The sequence below is a fragment of the Orycteropus afer genome, unplaced genomic scaffold (assembly GCF_000298275.1).
Source record: "Orycteropus afer afer isolate SDZICR_OR568_19922 unplaced genomic scaffold, OryAfe1.0 scaffold00495, whole genome shotgun sequence".
In the NCBI taxonomy this organism is placed as follows: Eukaryota; Metazoa; Chordata; class Mammalia; order Tubulidentata; family Orycteropodidae; genus Orycteropus; species Orycteropus afer.
The window spans coordinates 850394-867677 of NW_006922082.1; the positions used below are offsets into that span (position 1 = coordinate 850394).

At 55.4% G+C, this 17284-nt stretch overlaps 2 protein-coding genes across 2 annotated transcripts; one reads left to right on the forward strand and one right to left on the reverse strand.

Moving 5' to 3' along the window:
* The first annotated feature begins 3057 nt into the window (after window positions 1-3057).
* Window positions 3058-12266, forward strand: RUNDC3A (RUN domain containing 3A). Its single transcript, XM_007955227.2, has 11 exons — window positions 3058-3262; window positions 7300-7415; window positions 7770-7918; window positions 8083-8168; window positions 9025-9114; window positions 9208-9288; window positions 9462-9627; window positions 9736-9893; window positions 10774-10911; window positions 10987-11093; window positions 12124-12266. The coding sequence occupies exons 1-11, from the start codon at window positions 3150-3152 to the stop codon at window positions 12264-12266; spliced, it is 1347 nt and encodes a 448-aa protein (XP_007953418.1). The 5' UTR covers window positions 3058-3149.
* A 1235-nt stretch (window positions 12267-13501) lies between these two features.
* On the reverse strand, window positions 13502-16949 carry SLC25A39 (solute carrier family 25 member 39). The gene is made up of 12 exons (XM_007955231.2): window positions 16897-16949; window positions 16366-16466; window positions 16149-16208; window positions 15985-16029; window positions 15616-15749; window positions 15210-15277; window positions 14915-15039; window positions 14565-14738; window positions 14209-14318; window positions 13869-13950; window positions 13714-13794; window positions 13502-13617 (listed from the first exon to the last, which is right to left on the reverse strand). Exons 2-12 carry the CDS (start codon window positions 16448-16450, stop codon window positions 13502-13504), a joined length of 1080 nt encoding a protein of 359 aa, XP_007953422.1. The 5' UTR covers window positions 16451-16466; window positions 16897-16949.
* Between the last annotated feature and the right edge of the window lie 335 nt (window positions 16950-17284).

Here is a 17284-nt window from a genome sequence, read left to right on the forward strand (position 1 = left end):
CCTTATTTGAAAATAGGGTCTTTGCAGATGTAATTTGTTAAAGATTTCAAGATGAAGTCAACTTGGATTAAGAGTGGGCTCTAAATCCAGTGACTGGTGTTGTTATAAGAAAAAGAAAGGAATACACAGACACACACAGTGAAGATGACCTGAAGATGGAGACAGAGGTTGGAGCTATGCTGCCATAAACCAAGGAATGCCTGGGGCCACCAGAAGCTGAAAAAGGCAAAGAAAGACTCTTCCCAAAGTCTTCAGAGGGGGGCATGCCTCTGCTAACACCTTGATTGTGCCTCCAGAACTGTGAGAGAAGAAATTTAAGTTGTTCTAAGTTACCTACTTTGTGGTAATTTATTATGGCAGAAATAGAAATTGATACAGTAGTTCTGGATTGTCTTGCTGTTTTCTCTTTTGCTCTTGTAGTTTTCCAACTCCTGTGTAACCAATTCCCTGTATTAAATCCCCTCTATTTGAAATATATAATGTGGTTTCTGTTTTCCTGACTAGAGCTATCTGATATACAAAATTACCATTGATGGCAGAATAGATAAATTGTGGTATAGTTATACAGTCTTCCAAATATAATATTGAGAGGAAATCACAGCTGATTCATACAATATGGCTTCATTCCTATAAAGGTTAAAAACTGGCAACATTAAATTATATTATTTGTTTATGCACACATAGGTGATCAAACTACAAAGCAAAGCAAAACCAAATCAAACCAAACCACTGCCATCAAGTTGATCTGACTCACGGTGACCCCCAGTGGTTTTCCAAGGCAGTGTATCTTTTGGGAAGTAGATTGCCCCATCTTCCTTCCAAGTGTCTGGTGGGTTTGAACCTCCGACCTGGTTAGCAGTCAGATGCCCTAGGCACTGCACCACCAGAGCTCCTTAAAGAAAAGCAAAGGAAAATTATCACAAAAGTTAGGACAGTAATTACCTCTTGGGGGGATAGATGAAGATATCTGGGAGGGTCATTTTGGAGGCCCGAGGGTGCTAATGATGCTGTGTCTTGACCTTTGAGGTTAAGACACAGGTGTTTGCTTCATAAACAGTCTTAAACTGTACACATATGTCTTATGTGCTGTTCTGTGCATAAGATCTATTGTGCACATTAAAAAGTGAAAAAAAAGTCACAACTGCCACTGGCTGTGGGTCTGGAGGTAGGAGGATGCTAAGAGGGGTTTCCAGAGGTGAGGCAAGAAGGAGAAGGCAGAGGTGGGGCCCAATGACCAAATCTGAAGACACAGAAGCCAAGAATTGAGGCTAGGGCTGTGTCAGCATCAGACCTTGACTTAGGGAGTCAACCTTCTCCGCAGCCCTCAAGAATCACACCAGGAATTGAAGCCACACCTGTGGTTTCCAGCCAAACAAAGTACAGGCATGTGAATTAAACATTTACTTCAAGTAGACACACGCCCTGGAGAGAACAATCATGGGAGAAGGAAGGGCTGCTTATGTACAGGCAGATAGCTCAGGGTGCAGAAGAGCATGGAGGGATGGACACTGGGAGGAGGTAACTATAGGGAGGAAGTGGGAGGGGAGCTGTTGCATTGTAAATGTTGGTCAATGACATGAGACAAAGTATATTATGTGAACTGTTGTATGAAAAGTGAATTTACTCTGTAAATCTTCACCCAAATCAAAAAAAAAAAAAGAATCACACCAGGGTTGGGACCTTCTTTCTGTAGGTCCTTCATCTTGTGCTAACCAAGAGGCCCTATCTTCTGATCATATTCAGACACGGGTGCACATCTGAACAATGTGGGCACATTGATCATCAATTAGCAGAGTAGAGAAATGGATCGAGTGGGTTAGTGAATAGATATGAGCTGAATCCTGGGCTGGAGTTTCTGAAGCTGGATGGGGAGATGAGATAGAGCCACTTTTATCAAAGCAGAAAGGCTTTCTGTGGGAGCTCGCAACTTCAATGGATGGGAACCCTAGAACAGGCTTAATAGAGGAATGGGCCAGCCGGGAGTAGGGATGTGGGAGAGTAATCAGGAGGCCATGGGCAGCAAGACTGTTCCCATTTTCCCATCTACCTGTGCAACCAGCTTTGTGGAGCCCTCCAAGGCTTGAATGGGATCAATGACCCCATTCAGAGTGGTTAATTGCATAATGCAGCAATACTGGTAGCCAAGGAGTTAACAATTTAGCCCAGTTGGCCTTGGGGTGGTATGAGGGGGTAGGGAGGATAGAGGGGAGCCAGTGCCTTGGCTACCATTCCCTCTGGCTGCCTTGGCACCACTGTGGGCACCAGCTCTACCGCTGGGAACCTCCTAGTGGCCCGGATCCCTTAGCTGCCTGTCCACTCCCCGCTGCTGTCCTACGTGGCTCCAGGCGCTGGGCTCTTGGGGCTGATTCTGGATACCCATCCTCCACTCCGAGAGGTTGATTCCCCAGGGCTGATGCAGACAGACTAGTCAAACCTGGACTCAGACAGACAGACACGCAATTCTTCCGACTGCTTCTCTCCTGCCTGGGTCAGCTGCAGAGGGCCCCTACACTCTCCTATGGCAGCTACTCCAGGCCTGGCGGAGAATACCGCTGCTGAATGGGTGGGGGGCGGGGCCAGGATAGGGTATTGGAGGTGAGGCCCTCCATTCTCCGGGCAACAGGGGGCGAAATCAGAGATAGACACCACTCATCACAAGTCAGAAACGAGGGCGGAGAGGCGGCGGAGCTCAGAGACGCGACCTGGTCCCTGAGTGTGGGGGTAGAGGACAGGCTAGATGTCCCCCTCCAATTTCTGCCTCTCGCGGGGACCCCCTCTGCCCTCCCCAGGTCTCCAGCCCTTCCCCCTTCGCTCCCAAACCCTGCACCCTCTGCGGATTGGTCCCTGGCCTGCCTGGGGGCGGGGCCCTAGGGCCTGACGTCACTGACCGCGGGGGGCGGGCAGTTGGGGGAGGGGGGTGACGGGACCCGGCTCAGCACCTCGGAGAGCTCCCTCCCCGGCCTTGTTTTGCTCCGGAGTCGCCGCCGGGGGAGGGAGCGAGGGGGCCGGGCGCTAGGCGCGGAGGCAGGGGAATGGCTGCGGAGGAGTCGAGGGGCCCCGGCGGGCAGAGGGCACAGCCGTAGGCCGGCGGCGGGGCCGGGACTCCGGGCGGGTTGGGGGGCAGCGGGCAGCGGCAGCAGTGGCCGCACATGTGGATGGAAGCGAGCTTTGTCCAGACCACCATGGCTCTGGGGCTGTCCTCCAAGAAAGCATCTTCCCGCAACGTGGCTGTGGAGCGTAGGAACCTGATCACCGTGTGCAGGTGGGTGCCGCTGGCGGGTTGGGGGCGGGTGGTCAGGGAGCGGGGCTGGGGCGGCTGCGGAAACCTGGACCCAGCGCGTCCGCGGGAGGAGGCACAGCAGCTGAGAGCAAGGAGGGAAGAAACGGGTTAAAAGTGGGCGGTCCGCGGCTCCTCCCAGGCCCAGAATGGGGAAGGGGCTGGAGGTCTGGTCCCTACCCTTCTAGGCCAAGGCAGGCCGGTGCACAGCCAAGGACCTGGGGGTGAGGGGGGTTTAATTGGCACTGCAGCTTCCTGTGAGAACCAGGAAGTGACATTGTTTGGGAGGGGGAGGGGGAGGTTTGTCTCGGTTCCTTGCAGCCGGGCAGGCCTAGAACTGATGGGGGAGATGAATGCTCTCCCAGGGTACCCTCACCCCCATAGCTGTCATCAGGGCCTCTCTGGGGTGGGGCTTTGCCTGGGAGACTTGTCACCTCCCAAGTCTTGGAGCAGGGACCATGCGTCTTTCATCTCTGCGACTGCAGCCTGTGGCAGGATCATCTGGGCAGTGTGCAAAGCCCTGAACTGAGGCAGCCAAGGGTGAGGTGTGCTGCACTGCCGCGGGAAGAACTGAGGGCTGGCCATGGCAGCCTGGGTCCTGTGGGTTCAAGGAGAGGAGGATGGGGGCAATGCCCTTGGTCCCTGAGGGTGGGGCTGTCGCAGTATTGGGAAGACTCACCTGCCCTCTTGGGACCCAGGAGGTGGTCCTTCCCACTTCAGCCCTGCAGTGACTCACCCTCCCTGTTCTGCCCTAGTCAAGAAGTGGCCAGCCACTCAGCCACTCACTCTCCCTGCAACCCTCAACCATCTCTCCCTCTGGGGTCCCCATGCCAGTGCCTTCTTTACCTGCAACCTCCCCAGGTGTTGGAGAGTAGGCCCTTTCAGTGCAGGGTGAACCCGGTTGCAGGACTCAGCAGGCTTCTCTTGCCAGCCCCACTTGCCTTGTACACAGACTTTGGCCCTGCCTCTTCCCCCAGGAATCAGTGCCCACCTGATGTCCCAGTTCCTCCTTTAGCTCCTTCCAGATTCCTGGGCACACACCCAACCATGCTATGTCTGTCTCACATCATTATAACCCAACTGCTTAGCACAGTGCTGTACACATCAAAACTTCTGCAAAAATGTTTTGAATGTTGTGGAAGGAATAAGTACAGTGATGGCCCAGCCCAGAGCACAGGCCAGTACCCCCACCCTCATGCCCAGCCTGCCAGTGTGGTATAAACAAAGATTTCGACCTTTGGGGCCAAAAAGTCCTAGGTTCAAGCTCTCACTTCACCCATTTATTAGCTGTGTAACCTTGAGGAAGTCTCCTGACCACTCTGGACCTTGGGTGCCTCATCATGCCCATGTCTATAACAGACACCCCAGAGAATGATTTTGATAGGACCCATGTAAGGACCTAGCACAGTGCCTGGCACACAGAAACAGCCACATCCTGATGACACACCTCCTATCCTTCTCATCACTCTTGCCCTCCCAGGTTCCTCTTCTTTCTCTTGCTTACCAGGATAGCAGAAGCTTTTGAGTGTGGAGGGGAAGGGGAGACCTCCCCTAGTGTAGGATGGAGAAGCAGAGGTTCGGGTGGATCAGTGGTGGGCTGAGAGAAGGGGTAGGGTTTTTGGAGATCAGGTCATGACAAAGGCTCAGAAAGCCCTCAGGCCCCTGCCGCCTCATCACTGTCACGTGGTTTCCCTCCAGCTCCCAGAACAGCTCCCTTTAGCAGGCCAAGGGTTCCCCTGGGCTCTGGCCTCCCCATCTCCATGGTAACCTGCAGCAGCCACTGCACCTTCTAAGTAGGAGCACACCATGGAGCTCCTGGGGATGATGACCAGCTCTGCAGCACCCCTGAGGACAGATGACAGATGGCTGCCACATAGTACCTTGTCCCGCACCCCTACCAAGGCCTGACACAGACGACCAGAAGAAATCATCAGGGAGGACTATAATGAAACCCAGCCAATGCCCTAAACAAAGACTCCTTCCTAGTGAGGCCCAGCTTCTCACCACCCCTTGCCCAATGGCCCATACACAGTCCCCTTTTCCCAGCCCTGCCTGAGATGGGGACCAACATTTATTGAGGCAACTACTATGATCTCTGTTTACACACAGGAAAATGGGCTCAGAAAGGTAGGATGACTTGCCCAAGTCCACATAGTGCTATAAGAAAACAAAATTTGAATCTACCAGGCTGCCTCCCCCTATTGTAACCCCAATCAAGACCCACCTGGCTCTGATCTCAGGCCAGAACAACACTGAGCTCAAAGGGAAGGGGAGGGGCTCCCATGGGTTCAGCTGTGCCATTGGCCTGAGAGTCTCAGACCAGTACTCCAGAGACGGAGACTTGCAGGGTGGAGGACGAAAGGCAGAGGAGTCAGGGGCTACTGAAGGGCCCTAAGTGTGACAGCCCCCAAGAGGCCACAGATGTAACAGAAAGAACAAGCACTTTAGAATCAGACATACCTGTCTAACTCATTACTAGTATCCTAAACGGATTATGAAGCCTCAGTTTCCTTACCTGTAAAATGGGGATGATGATGATGATAAGAATGCTGCTGTGAGGATTGGATGAGATAACACATGCAAAGTGTTCTTGCACTAGAAGGGCTTAGTAAATTTAGGAAGCAAAAAGGACAGTTCCAAGCAGCCCCCATACCCCTGGTGCCCCCAGCCCTGCTCTGTCATCCACAACAGGGCAGTAATGGGATATTGGGATCCGTGTCCTTGTCCCAGCCCCACCCTACTGCAGACTGTGGAGATTGCAGGGGAGGGATTGCAGAGGGAGCCTGAGGCTTTGAGCAGAACTGGAGACAGGAATGGGGCAGGCTGCTTAGCTCAGTGCCTCAGCCTCTCTGGCTTCCCTCAGCTCTCTCCTCTCTGACAAGCCACGTGTTCTGGCCCCCAAGCCCCCTCCCAGGGATCTGCTGCCAATGCCACCTCTCGCTCAATGTATGTATCAGACCTGCACCCTGCACCTCCCCCCGCCCAGCTCTGCACCGCTTGGATCTGGGCAGCTGGTGTGTGGGTGGCCGAGCTGGGAAGAAAAGGCAGAAGGGGGTATCTGTTTGCTGAGAGCCCACCTGGCCATCCATGCATGCCCACGCTCCATGTGCACAGTGCCAATCACATGCCCTGACACAGGTGACTCCCCCACCCCCCAGAGGGGACAGCAGGTTGTCCCAGCAATAGCAATAGCAGAAGCCAGCTCAGGGTAGGGCATAAACTGGCTTCTTCCTCTTGAGTGATCTCCAAGTCACACGCATAGGGAATGATACTAAAGGAGGAAGGGGATCCCTGGAGATGGGGCTCTGGGACAGCCTCCTGGCCTTGGTGCCCCATCTCTCTACCTGTTTCATTCCCTCCCACAGTTTGTTGCCAAAGCTTCCTCTGCCTGTCACCTCTCCTGTCACTCCATCAATAAGTCTCTTACCTGTCATCCTCCCTCCCCACCTGCCACCTTGTCACTCCATATGTTATAGCACCCCTATGGTCATTATAAGGAGCTCTGGTGGCATAGTGCTTAAGGCATTTGACCACTAACCAGGTTGGCAGTTCAAACCCACCAGCCACTCCACAGAAGGAAGATGGGGCAATCTACTTCCGTAAAGATCTTCCACCTTGGAAACCCAATGGGGGTCACTATGAATTGAAATTGACTCAATGAAGTGGTTGGTCACTATAAGGAGCTCTGGTGGTGTAGTGGTTAAGGCATTTGGCTACTAACCAAAAGGTCAGTGATTCGAACTAACCAGCCACTCTGGGGAAGAAAGATGAGGCAGTCTGCTTCTGTAAAGATCTACAGTCTTGAAACCCAGTGGGGGTTGCTATGAGTCAGAATCAACTCAATGGCACTCAGTCTGGATTGTCATTATATTCTCACCTGTCATCCCCATCTCTTTCCCTCTGCCTCCCCACCACATCCACACCCTCTTTGCTGCCCCTGGCTCCTCTCTTGGCCTGATACTCTTCCTCTTCCTCCCCCAACCTGTCTTTTCACCTGACATTGACCAGCTCCCTCTTCCCAGGTTCTCTGTGAAAACATTGCTGGAGAAGTACACAGCCGAGCCCATCGATGACTCATCTGAGGAGTTTGTGAATTTTGCAGCCATCTTAGAGCAGATCCTTAGCCACCGTTTCAAAGGTGGGCCTGGACTCCTGTCCCCCCCACAACTCACAGCCCTTAGGGTCAGTCACCCCACTCTGACATGCTCATGGCTTTCTGAATCCCATCATTGACCCTGGTCCCAAAGCTGGGCCAGGCCCAGAAGCTCATGCATTGAGCTGGGGGAAGGGAGGGGCCTTCTGGAAACAGTGAATGCCCACCAGCCACATCAAGGGCCTGAGCTCTAGGCCAGTGTGCTTTCTGAATGCACGCATGTGTGTGTGCACTGTGTGTGCATGCGGCTACCCATACTTACATATGTGCGTGCTGCATTACATGGACCCTCTCCAAACGCCCTGGCCTTGCTGAGCTCCCCTCCCTGCCCTGGCTCAGCTTGTGCCCCAGCAGGTCCGGTGAGCTGGTTCAGCTCAGATGGGCAGCGGGGCTTCTGGGACTACATCCGGCTGGCCTGCAGCAAAGTGCCCAACAATTGCGTGAGCAGCATTGAGAACATGGAAAACATCAGTACAGCCCGAGCCAAGGTGAGGGGCTGGGGAGGGGCGAGGCCAGGGCAATACTCCTTGGCACTGGATGCAGGGGGACTGCCTGCTCCTTAGGTTTCAACCCTGTCCACAGGAAATGGGAGAGGGGTGACAGGAAGCTGCAAAAGTCCTTCTGGGACCCCAAGTGAAAGTGTGCTTTGCAGGGCCGGGCCTGGATCCGGGTGGCACTGATGGAGAAACGCATGTCAGAATACATCACCACGGCTCTGAGGGACACTCGGACCACTAGGTCAGAATCTAATCTGATGGTTAGCTTGGACATGGGTCCCAGTATAAATGTTCATTGCCTAAAAGCACTTCGCTTTAAAGTCCAGTGACAACCTTCAGTGCTTGGACTACAAGTCCCAGCATGCACTACTAGCTTCTCTTTCCCAGATCTTCCTAGTATGGCTGTCTTGCTGTCCTGGAACTCACTCTTGGCACCACCACTACCATCACCTCCATGTCAAATTCTAGGCTCCATTATCTCCCACAACTCCCATAATGCACAGCTCTACCCTTGGACACACTTCTGGACCAGACTCAACACTGTATCATTTTCCTTGTTGGTCTTGTTCCATGACCTCCGACATACAACCCTGCCTGCTTCCCAGATAATGGCAGCAGTTTTGTAGCTGGTACCTGGGACCAAAGAGTCCCAGCGTGCAGTTTCAGGCCCTGGACTGTGTGTTTCAAACTGTTGGAAGCAGTAGGGGCATGTACTCTCCATATGAGCCCCCTTGCCCTCAAGGTGGCCACATCCAATCTGGGCTTTTACTGTATCTAGCCTGTCTTCACAGTTCAGAATTCAAGTCAACAGATTTTTTGAGCCCCTACTATATGCCAAGTGCTGATGATATCATTTTTTCCCTGACTTTGAGGAGCTGGGTGACCCAGTAGTTGGTGGAAGGGGTGGTTCAGAGGGTGGAGGGAGTCTATTCTCTGGGAGCATCCTTTCTAGTAGGTGGGAGACACTGGCCCTATCCCCAGTGAGCCCATCTGAGGGAACAGCAAGATCCAAGAAAGACATGGAGGAAAGCAGAAGTCCTGAAGGGTGGGGACTCGGGAGGAGGGTGTGGACCATCAGTCCCTCCCTTGTCCCATAGACGCTTCTATGACTCTGGAGCCATCATGCTGCGGGAAGAAGCCACGGTCCTCACCGGTATGCTGATTGGACTGAGTGCCATCGACTTCAGGTGGGGTCTGAGTGGTGGTGGAAGGGAGTGTTTTCACCATGAACCCTATCCCTAACCCTACCCGGCCCTAACCCTGCTGCTTCTTGGCTCCAGCTTCTGCCTAAAGGGCGAAGTCCTGGATGGGAAGACACCCGTGGTCATCGATTACACGCCCTACCTGAAGTTCACCCAGAGGTGAGCAGCTGGCGTCGCTGTGGGCTTGGGTGACCCAGGGCTCTGAGGGTCATTGACAGAGGTGGGGACGTCTAGGCTAGCATCCTATCCTGGTCCTGCCGCCCCAGGGGGGGCTGGTCTGGGACGCGGGGCGGGGCAGGGGCTGAGCCGCGCCCACTGCTGCCTCCCTGAAGCTACGACTACCTGACTGACGAGGAGGAGCGGCACAGCGCCGAGAGCAGCACCAGCGAGGATTACTCGCCCGAGCACCCGTATCTGCCGCTCGTCACGGACGAGGACAGCTGGTACAGCAAGTGGCACAAGATGGAGCAAAAGTTCCGCATCGTTTATGCGCAGAAGGTGCGCCGAGCGGCGGGTGGGGTGCAACTGTGCCTGCACAAGGCGCAACCGACGGGGGCTACAGCGGGCGCGAGTCTTCCCGGCCCGGGCTGAGCCGGCGCTCCGCAGGGTTACCTGGAGGAGCTGGTGCGCCTGCGCGAGTCGCAGCTGAAAGACCTGGAGGCGGAGAACCGGCGGCTGCAGCTGCAGCTGGAGGAGGTGGCGGCGCAGAACCAGCGCGAGAAGAGGGAGCTGGAGGGAGTGATCCTGGAGCTGCAGGAGCAGCTGTGAGTGCGTTGCCGCCTCGCCCCTGCCCTCAGCCACCCAGAACCTGTCCCCCCAGCGAACCCCTCAAGTGATATTACCCCCATGACTCTTAACATTCACCTTTCCTGGCACCAGCATCCAACTCAACTAACCGCCAGCCTTGACTCACTGATCCCATCACCTTCACCTCAGTACCTCCCTTGACCTTCTAACATTATCCCCAAAGATCCCCCACGGAAGATCCAGGGACTCCCAACTGCACCCTCCATAACTGCCGACATCAGCTGGACATCCTGCATTACTCCTCCTCCTAGGCTTTACTCACAGGACTTCTAACCTCACTCAGCCACCAAGGCTGTCTTATTGTTGCTCAGCACCCCTCAGATTTGCAACATAGGCCTGTTGACTATCATCCAAAGGACCCCTATTAATCAACAGACCCTTGACCTCACCCCTACTTATCACTTTTCTTCTTATCACCCACCCCAAGACCTTACAACATGACTCCCAAGATTCCCCATTACCCTTCAGGGATTCTCACAATATTCTCCATTGACGCCCAGCATCACCAAACTGAACTCAAAACTCACTGCCATCGAGTTGGATCTGACTCATAGCAACCCCTCCTTGGTTTCCAAGGTAGTATCACTATGGAAGTAGATTGCCCAATCTACTCCCCCAAAACCCCATTATTCCCTACAGCCCCAACATTAGTGCACTAATCGCAGTCACCCCTCCGACCTCCAGTGCCATCTCCATTGACCTTCAACACTGTATCCTCACTTTTGCTACCCAGGCTTCATTCCTAACCCCCTCCCTCCTCCTGCTGAGCCTCCTCTCCCTACTTCTGCTCCCTCTCCCAGTCAGGCCTGACTCTCCTTGTTCCCCCTAACCCCTTAGGACAGGTCTGATCCCTGGTGACCACGCCCCTCTGACCCAAGCGTCTAAGGAGCTCACTATGCCCCTGGTCAACCAGTGGCCATCACTGGGAACGCTCAATGGGGCTGAGGGTGCCAACAACCCTAAGCTCTACCGGAGGTAAGTCCCTGGGGAAGGGGCATCTTGGGGGCTGTAGGTCACTGCCTGCAAAGCCAGCTGTGCCCTCCACTGTAGACACAGCTTCATGAGCACGGAACCACTGTCGGCCGAGGCCAGTCTAAGCTCGGACTCCCAGCGCCTGGCAGACTGCAAGAGAGATGAGGAGCCCTGGGGGCCCATTGGTGAGCATCCCCCTGCCCAAGCCAGTCCTCCCCCACCCCATAAGGAACCGAGACCAGGCAGATGCCCTCATTTTCACAGCCCTTCCTGAGAGCTTAAGTGTAGCAACTAAGAGTTTGGTTTGGGGTGTCAGGCCAACCTGGGTGCAAATCCCAGATGCATGAACTTGGCCAATTACTTTGCCTCACTGAACCCTGTTCTCTTCTGTAAAATGGGGCTGTTGTTTAAAATATCTGCCAGTGGCTGGCATATAGTGAGGGCTCAATGGCTTTTTGGTCTCATCCTTCTCAAGGGGCTCACACTCTTGTGGGGAGGTCTTCAGCCTAACTAATTTGCTCTTATCTCATGTATGCTTCAACTGCTCGCCTGACTGTTATTTCCCCCTTTTCTTTGGCTGCCAGGAAGCTCAGAGCCCAATTAGCAGCTCCCTTCAAGCGAATGTTCAGGACTTCAACGCATGCATTTTGTGTTGACCTCACCCCTGGCTTCATCTTGGTTTCTCTCATCCTAGTTTGCGCCTGGATTTCCTGTATTTTTTTTTTTTTTAAGCCACACTACACTGGATGGCCCTAGATCTTTGAGACAAGGCAGGCCTTGGACGTGTAACAATCCCACCATGCTGTTTGTGATTTTGTGTGTGTGTGTGTGTGTGTGTGTGTCTCCCCCACCAGACTGTGAGCTCCGTGAGGGCAGGGACCTGTTTCGTCCACTCTCTGTATATCCCCAGTGCTTGGAACATAGCAAGCACTCACTGTGTGCTTAATAAATGGACAGAGAGGCTGAACATTTGGGGGAGACAGACACAAGCTGTTACGATAGTGTCCCTGGTGGCCAGCACTGGGTATGGTGCTGGCAGGTACTTAACCAAGGTTAACTGAAAAGGGCAAATGCTCCAGAAGAAATCAGGAAAGTCTCTTGGGGGTTGACCTGAAGACTGTCCCTTCACTACCCCATCCTGGTGCACCACCACCCCCTGTTCCACTCACATCCATGCAGCGTGGTCAGCTGGCCTCACCCACCCTCTCTCCTCAGGGAAGGACCCCACGCCCTCCATGCTGGGCCTCTGCGGCTCCCTGGCCTCCATTCCCAGCTGCAAGTCCCTGGCAAGCTTCAAATCCAACGAGTGCCTGGTGAGCGACAGTCCAGAGGGCAGCCCAGCACTGAGCCCCAGCTGAGGAGCAGCGTGGGCAGGGCCAGTCCCACCTGCCTGGGGCCATGGACACCAACCACCCCTCCTCAGAGTCCCCTCATCTAGACCACCCTTCCAGAGAATGCTGCCCACCCAGCCAGAGATCTCTGGGAAAAGAAGAGACCCTTGCTTCTTGTCCTTTTTCATTTCCAGCTGGAGGCAGGGCTGTGAGGGAGCTGGTTAGGCCAGAAGGCCAGAGGTACAAGGCTTAAGAAGCGCCTTGGGGACACTTGCTCCTTCCTTCTGGTTACCCTGGTGCCTGGCTGGCTCCCTGCTGGACACTCCTTTGCCCATTTCTCCCACCATCCCCTGGAGCTGGTGGTACAGCCTCCGCACCCCCACCTCCCATACATCTGTCAGCTGTGTACCCCCTGCAGTCACCCCTTCTTGTCCCCCCTGGTGGGGGGCTGTGCTGAGGGAGCCAGGCAAATAAAAACCAGAGGACTATGGACAGCCTGGTCTGTAGGGGCTGGGACAAGGCCTTCCTGAGGTCAGCAGACAGGCAGTGGAGCCAGTAACTAAGGTGACCTCCATCGGGTCGACCCAGGGCAGGACTGAGCCACGGTGTGTCCTTTCCATGCAATAGTCTTTGAATCTTGCTGAGAGCAGGATGGAGGAGCTGGCCCTAGCCAGGGCCAGTTTCCCTCTGCTGTCTCAAGCAATTGAGCTTCAGCCCCAAATTGCAAACCCTCCCTCTCCTGTTCACTTACATGCATCCTTGAAGAATGCTCTCACCACTTCCCACCCTGGCTCCAACACAACGGGCCTTCTCTGAATGGAGTCACTCCCAGTCCCCTACCCTGCATCAGGGCCCCTCCCCTGGCTGCAAACCACTAAGTCCTACTCCCCCCACCCCACCCCACCCTGCCCCAGCCAGTCATGGACACTTGACAAAAGTTTTCATCATCTTTAAACTTAAAGAATTAATGGAGGTAGGGGAGACAGAGGCAGGCCCAGCTGTAGCAAATACAGAAAGAAATGAGGGTGTGGGCAGGTAGCATATTTGGTCTTGATCTTAGAGATGGGTAAGAGATGATCCTTGAACCTCTGGAATGGGGAGCAGCAGGAAGAGTGCTGTGTCAGAGAGGCCTGGGGGCCCAGAATGGGAAGGGAAGCATGGCCCGCCCCTCAGTGCTGAGGAAAAGGCACTTGGCTCAGTCTCCTCTGTGCCCCCGCCCCCTCCTCCGTTGAAGAGATGGGGATCCTCAAATCCCGGCCCTTTCAAGGGCCCCGGCGTCGCTCTTGGTTAAGCTCCTGGAAGAAGCTTTTGCCGAACTCGTAAGTGCTGATCATGATGGCACAAGAGGGGGCTGCCTTGATGATCCTTGGGAGAAAGCCTGCGTCGGAAGGGGAGGCCAAGTGAGGGGTCAGGCCCCAGAGCCCAAACCCTGCCCAGAGCACACAGGGAGAGACAGACAGACGCATATACTCACCTGCAAAGAGGCCTCTGGTGCCCGACTCGGCCTGGATCCTCCGCAGCAGCAGCCAGGTGGAGTCGACACGTGGGGGCTTCACTGTAAGGGCGAGGCCTGCCAGTCAGATCCCCTCAGGCCCCTGCTGGCCCCTCCACGCCAGCCGAACCCCTTACCTCTCACAGCCTCCATCGCTCCCAGAGTGACCTGGCGCTGAGTCTTCACTACGTCAAAGGGCAGAGTCAGGATGGCCGCCACCTGGTGGGCAGGGAGAGAGCTTGGCTTCATTCCCAATCCATCCTTGCACCCAGCTATAGGAGAGGACTCTCCGGATGGGAGGGACATCGAAGACCTCACAGGGTCCCCAGCCTCAGCCAAGCCTGCAGGGGATGGCACGCTCACCACTGGCCAGGCCACTGTAGCACTGCTCCGCAGGCATCCCCTCCCCTGAATCTCCAACAGCCTCCGAGGCCCCAAGGATACTCCTGTGGGCCTCACCTGGCCCCATCAACTCACCGTCCCTGAGATGCCACCAGCCACAAAGCTGATGCCCACGGCCGTCTGGTCCTTTGGCCTGGGCCCACTCAACCAGTTCTTCACCAGCTCGTAGTTGAACCAATACAGGGCTGGGGAGATGGGGGTACCCATGAAAGGGAAGGGTAGTGGGTGGGCCGTAGACACCCCACCTTCCTCTGACTGCCATATGCCAGTATTCCCCAGGAGTTATTTCAAAAAGTCTGAGTAAATACCACACCTGCTACGCCCATTTCACAGACAAGGAAACCAAGGCTCAGAATTAAGACTTGGCTACAGACCCCTAAGCATCTCCCGAGGGCTCCCTTACCCCACCCCCTGCATCCCTGGGTACCTACCTGAGAAGGGCACATCCCGCAGGGCAGTGGGTCCCCAGCCCAGCCACAGGGAACGCCAGCCACCCTGAGCCACTGCAGCCTGGACAGAGGCTCCCAGCTCACGGTAGGACACATGCTGAGCCTGCAGCTTCGTGCGCACCAGCTCCAAGGGGCTGATCACAGTCACAGTGCCCACTGTGGGGGTGGGATACATAGAGAGGGGTCAGATCACAGGTCCCTAGTCCCTGTGGGGCTAGGGGCCTAAGGCATGTCCTCTTCCCTCACAGGCTGGCAGAGGTCAAGACTGGGAACCAGGACTAGGTTCAGACTCAGTGGGGACTCAGGGAGATCAGGGCCCTAGCTGTACTCACGGCGGGCCAGAGCACCAGCCACCATGGGTGTGTAGAGGTCAGAGGTCAAGGCTCGGCCACACAGGAAGGTCTTAAGTTGGTCATAGGCAGTGAAGTAGATGGCAGTGGCTGGCACAGTCATTACCCTGGGGGTGTGGACAGAGGTTAGCTGAGTCTTCCAAACCTCCTAAGCTCCCAAGTCTTCCCTGGACATCCTGAACTGTCCCCTGCCCATGCCCCCACCTGGCCACCCATCTGGGAAGCAAGATCAGAGGAGTCCAGAGAAGGGTCTACGCAGGAGGGGATGGCTACTCACAGGGTGGCTGGGAGGCCACTCCACAGGGTCCTGATGCCCTCGTGCTTCACAATCTTCACAAAAGCATCCTGGCCAAGCAGGCCCCCGCCCAGAGGGAAGAAGAATGGAAAGAGGAAGGCCTGTGATGGGGGCTGGCCCAGGCTGGCCCTTGCCTAATTCAGTAGGCCTCTGCCCACAGCCCTGGGTCCTGCAGTAGTCTGTCAAGCTTCCAGCCATGCTGTTTCCTCTTTGGCTTCAGGTAGACCCCTAGTGACTCTTCCAAACCTCCTCTGGGAGGCCCTTGCCAAGACTGAACCCACCATCACTATGAGCCTTGCCCTACTTATCCTTTCCTGAGTCTGCTGCCTGATCATTCTGAGTCCCATGGGAATGCCTACAGGGCCCATCCCACGGGCCAGCTGCTCACCACAGTGCCAGTGAAGCGGGTGGGCTCCTGAAACCAGCTGGCACAGCGGGCACCATTTGGGCACAAGTACAGGGGCTCCAGGACACCATTGCAGTACAGGAGGCACTTCCCTGTAGGTTGGAGAGAGGCGGGCACTGGGGAAGGGGAGAAGGCATTAGGATAACAGGACCCTGGAGCCCTGCAGAGGGGTGATGGGCCCCACTCCTGGAGAGGCAGTAGGGGCTGGGGTCCCTGGGCAGGGGGATGTTCTTGTGCAGGACACAGAGCTGGCTGACATACCCTGGAGGCACATGAGAGGTCAGGGGAGGCACCAGGATACTCCCTCTCCTGGACCCCCACCCCAGGCTACCCTTGGCTTGGGGCACTCACATTTGGTGTAGGAGATGCTCCAGAGTCTAGAAGGAGGTGTCAGTTCTAAAATACACAGCAGCACTAGAGTCAGGCCAAGGCCACCTGCTCCAGGAACTCCAGCTTACTGAGCTCCTTAATTGCCCAGGCACCACCCCCTGTGGGCTCCTGGGCCAGGCACTCACCACTGGCCACTGAGGGGCGCTGGGACTGCAAGCGTACTTTCACCACATCCAGGGGTGTCACTGGGGGAGAACAATTCAGAGGGTTCCTTTCGGATCCCATTCTGACTTTTTCCCTCCAAACCAAGCCCCCTACTCTCCAGTTCAAATCACTTCTAACTCCGTGTGTCCTAGACCCCAGCTCTCCAGCTGCTCCTCACCCCATTACCCCAGGCCTTACTGAAAAGGGAGGTGACCACTGCTCCAGCCCCCGAAGCCACCATTTGTTGGAGGGGACTAATGCCCCCAGGGTCCTGGTCAGCCATCTTGTAGTTTCTATCCTGAAAATCAAAACCTCAGTCACGTGGGCCATCAACTCACAGAACAGGACCTGATAGGAAGGAAAAATAGAAATAAGGCAGGGGCACCTTGGGGCTTTCACCTCACCCTCAACACCAAGCCGAACCAGGAGCTGCCTCAAGTAATACCCATAATAAACTTCTTAAGCAAGTATTGTAAGGTCTGTTTTGCCACTAGGGAAACTGAGATTCAGAGAGATGACGTGATTGCCCAAGGTCACACCGTAAGTAATAAGCTAGCAAATTAACCCAGGTCAACCTGGCTGTAAAGTGCATATTCCAAACGCCATTCCTTCATCCTTGCCGCACAGTTACTGGACGCCAAAGCGAAGGCTCCCAGTTTGGCCCTCTCGTCCCAAGATCGAAACACCTATGCCACTTCCCTCTGCTCTTCACTCCAGCTCCCAGTCCTCGGGTGTGGAGAAGTAGGGCCGGGCGGACAGCGTAATATGTAAACAAAGCTGACGGCAGTGTCCTTTTCCGGACTGCAGGTTGGGGAGCCCAGCCGGGCCAGGCCCGGAACTTGGACGGGAAGAGCTCTCTCGCTCGGTCCCCTCTCCCCAAAAATTAAAACCCGAGGTTCAGCTACGGGGGCAGGAAAGAGGCGCGGGGCACCGGATAGCTCCCAGCTGACTGATCCTCCTGCCTTCGGCCCCACGCGCAGCGGACGCCAGGTGAGGCACGAAGGTCTGCGCGATGGCCCACGCCTCCCGCCCACGGCCCAGCCCCGGCTCAGAGTCCCCCGGACCCCCACAGGCCGGCTCCAGTCCATGCCCCGAGGCGGGCTCTGCCCCTACCCAG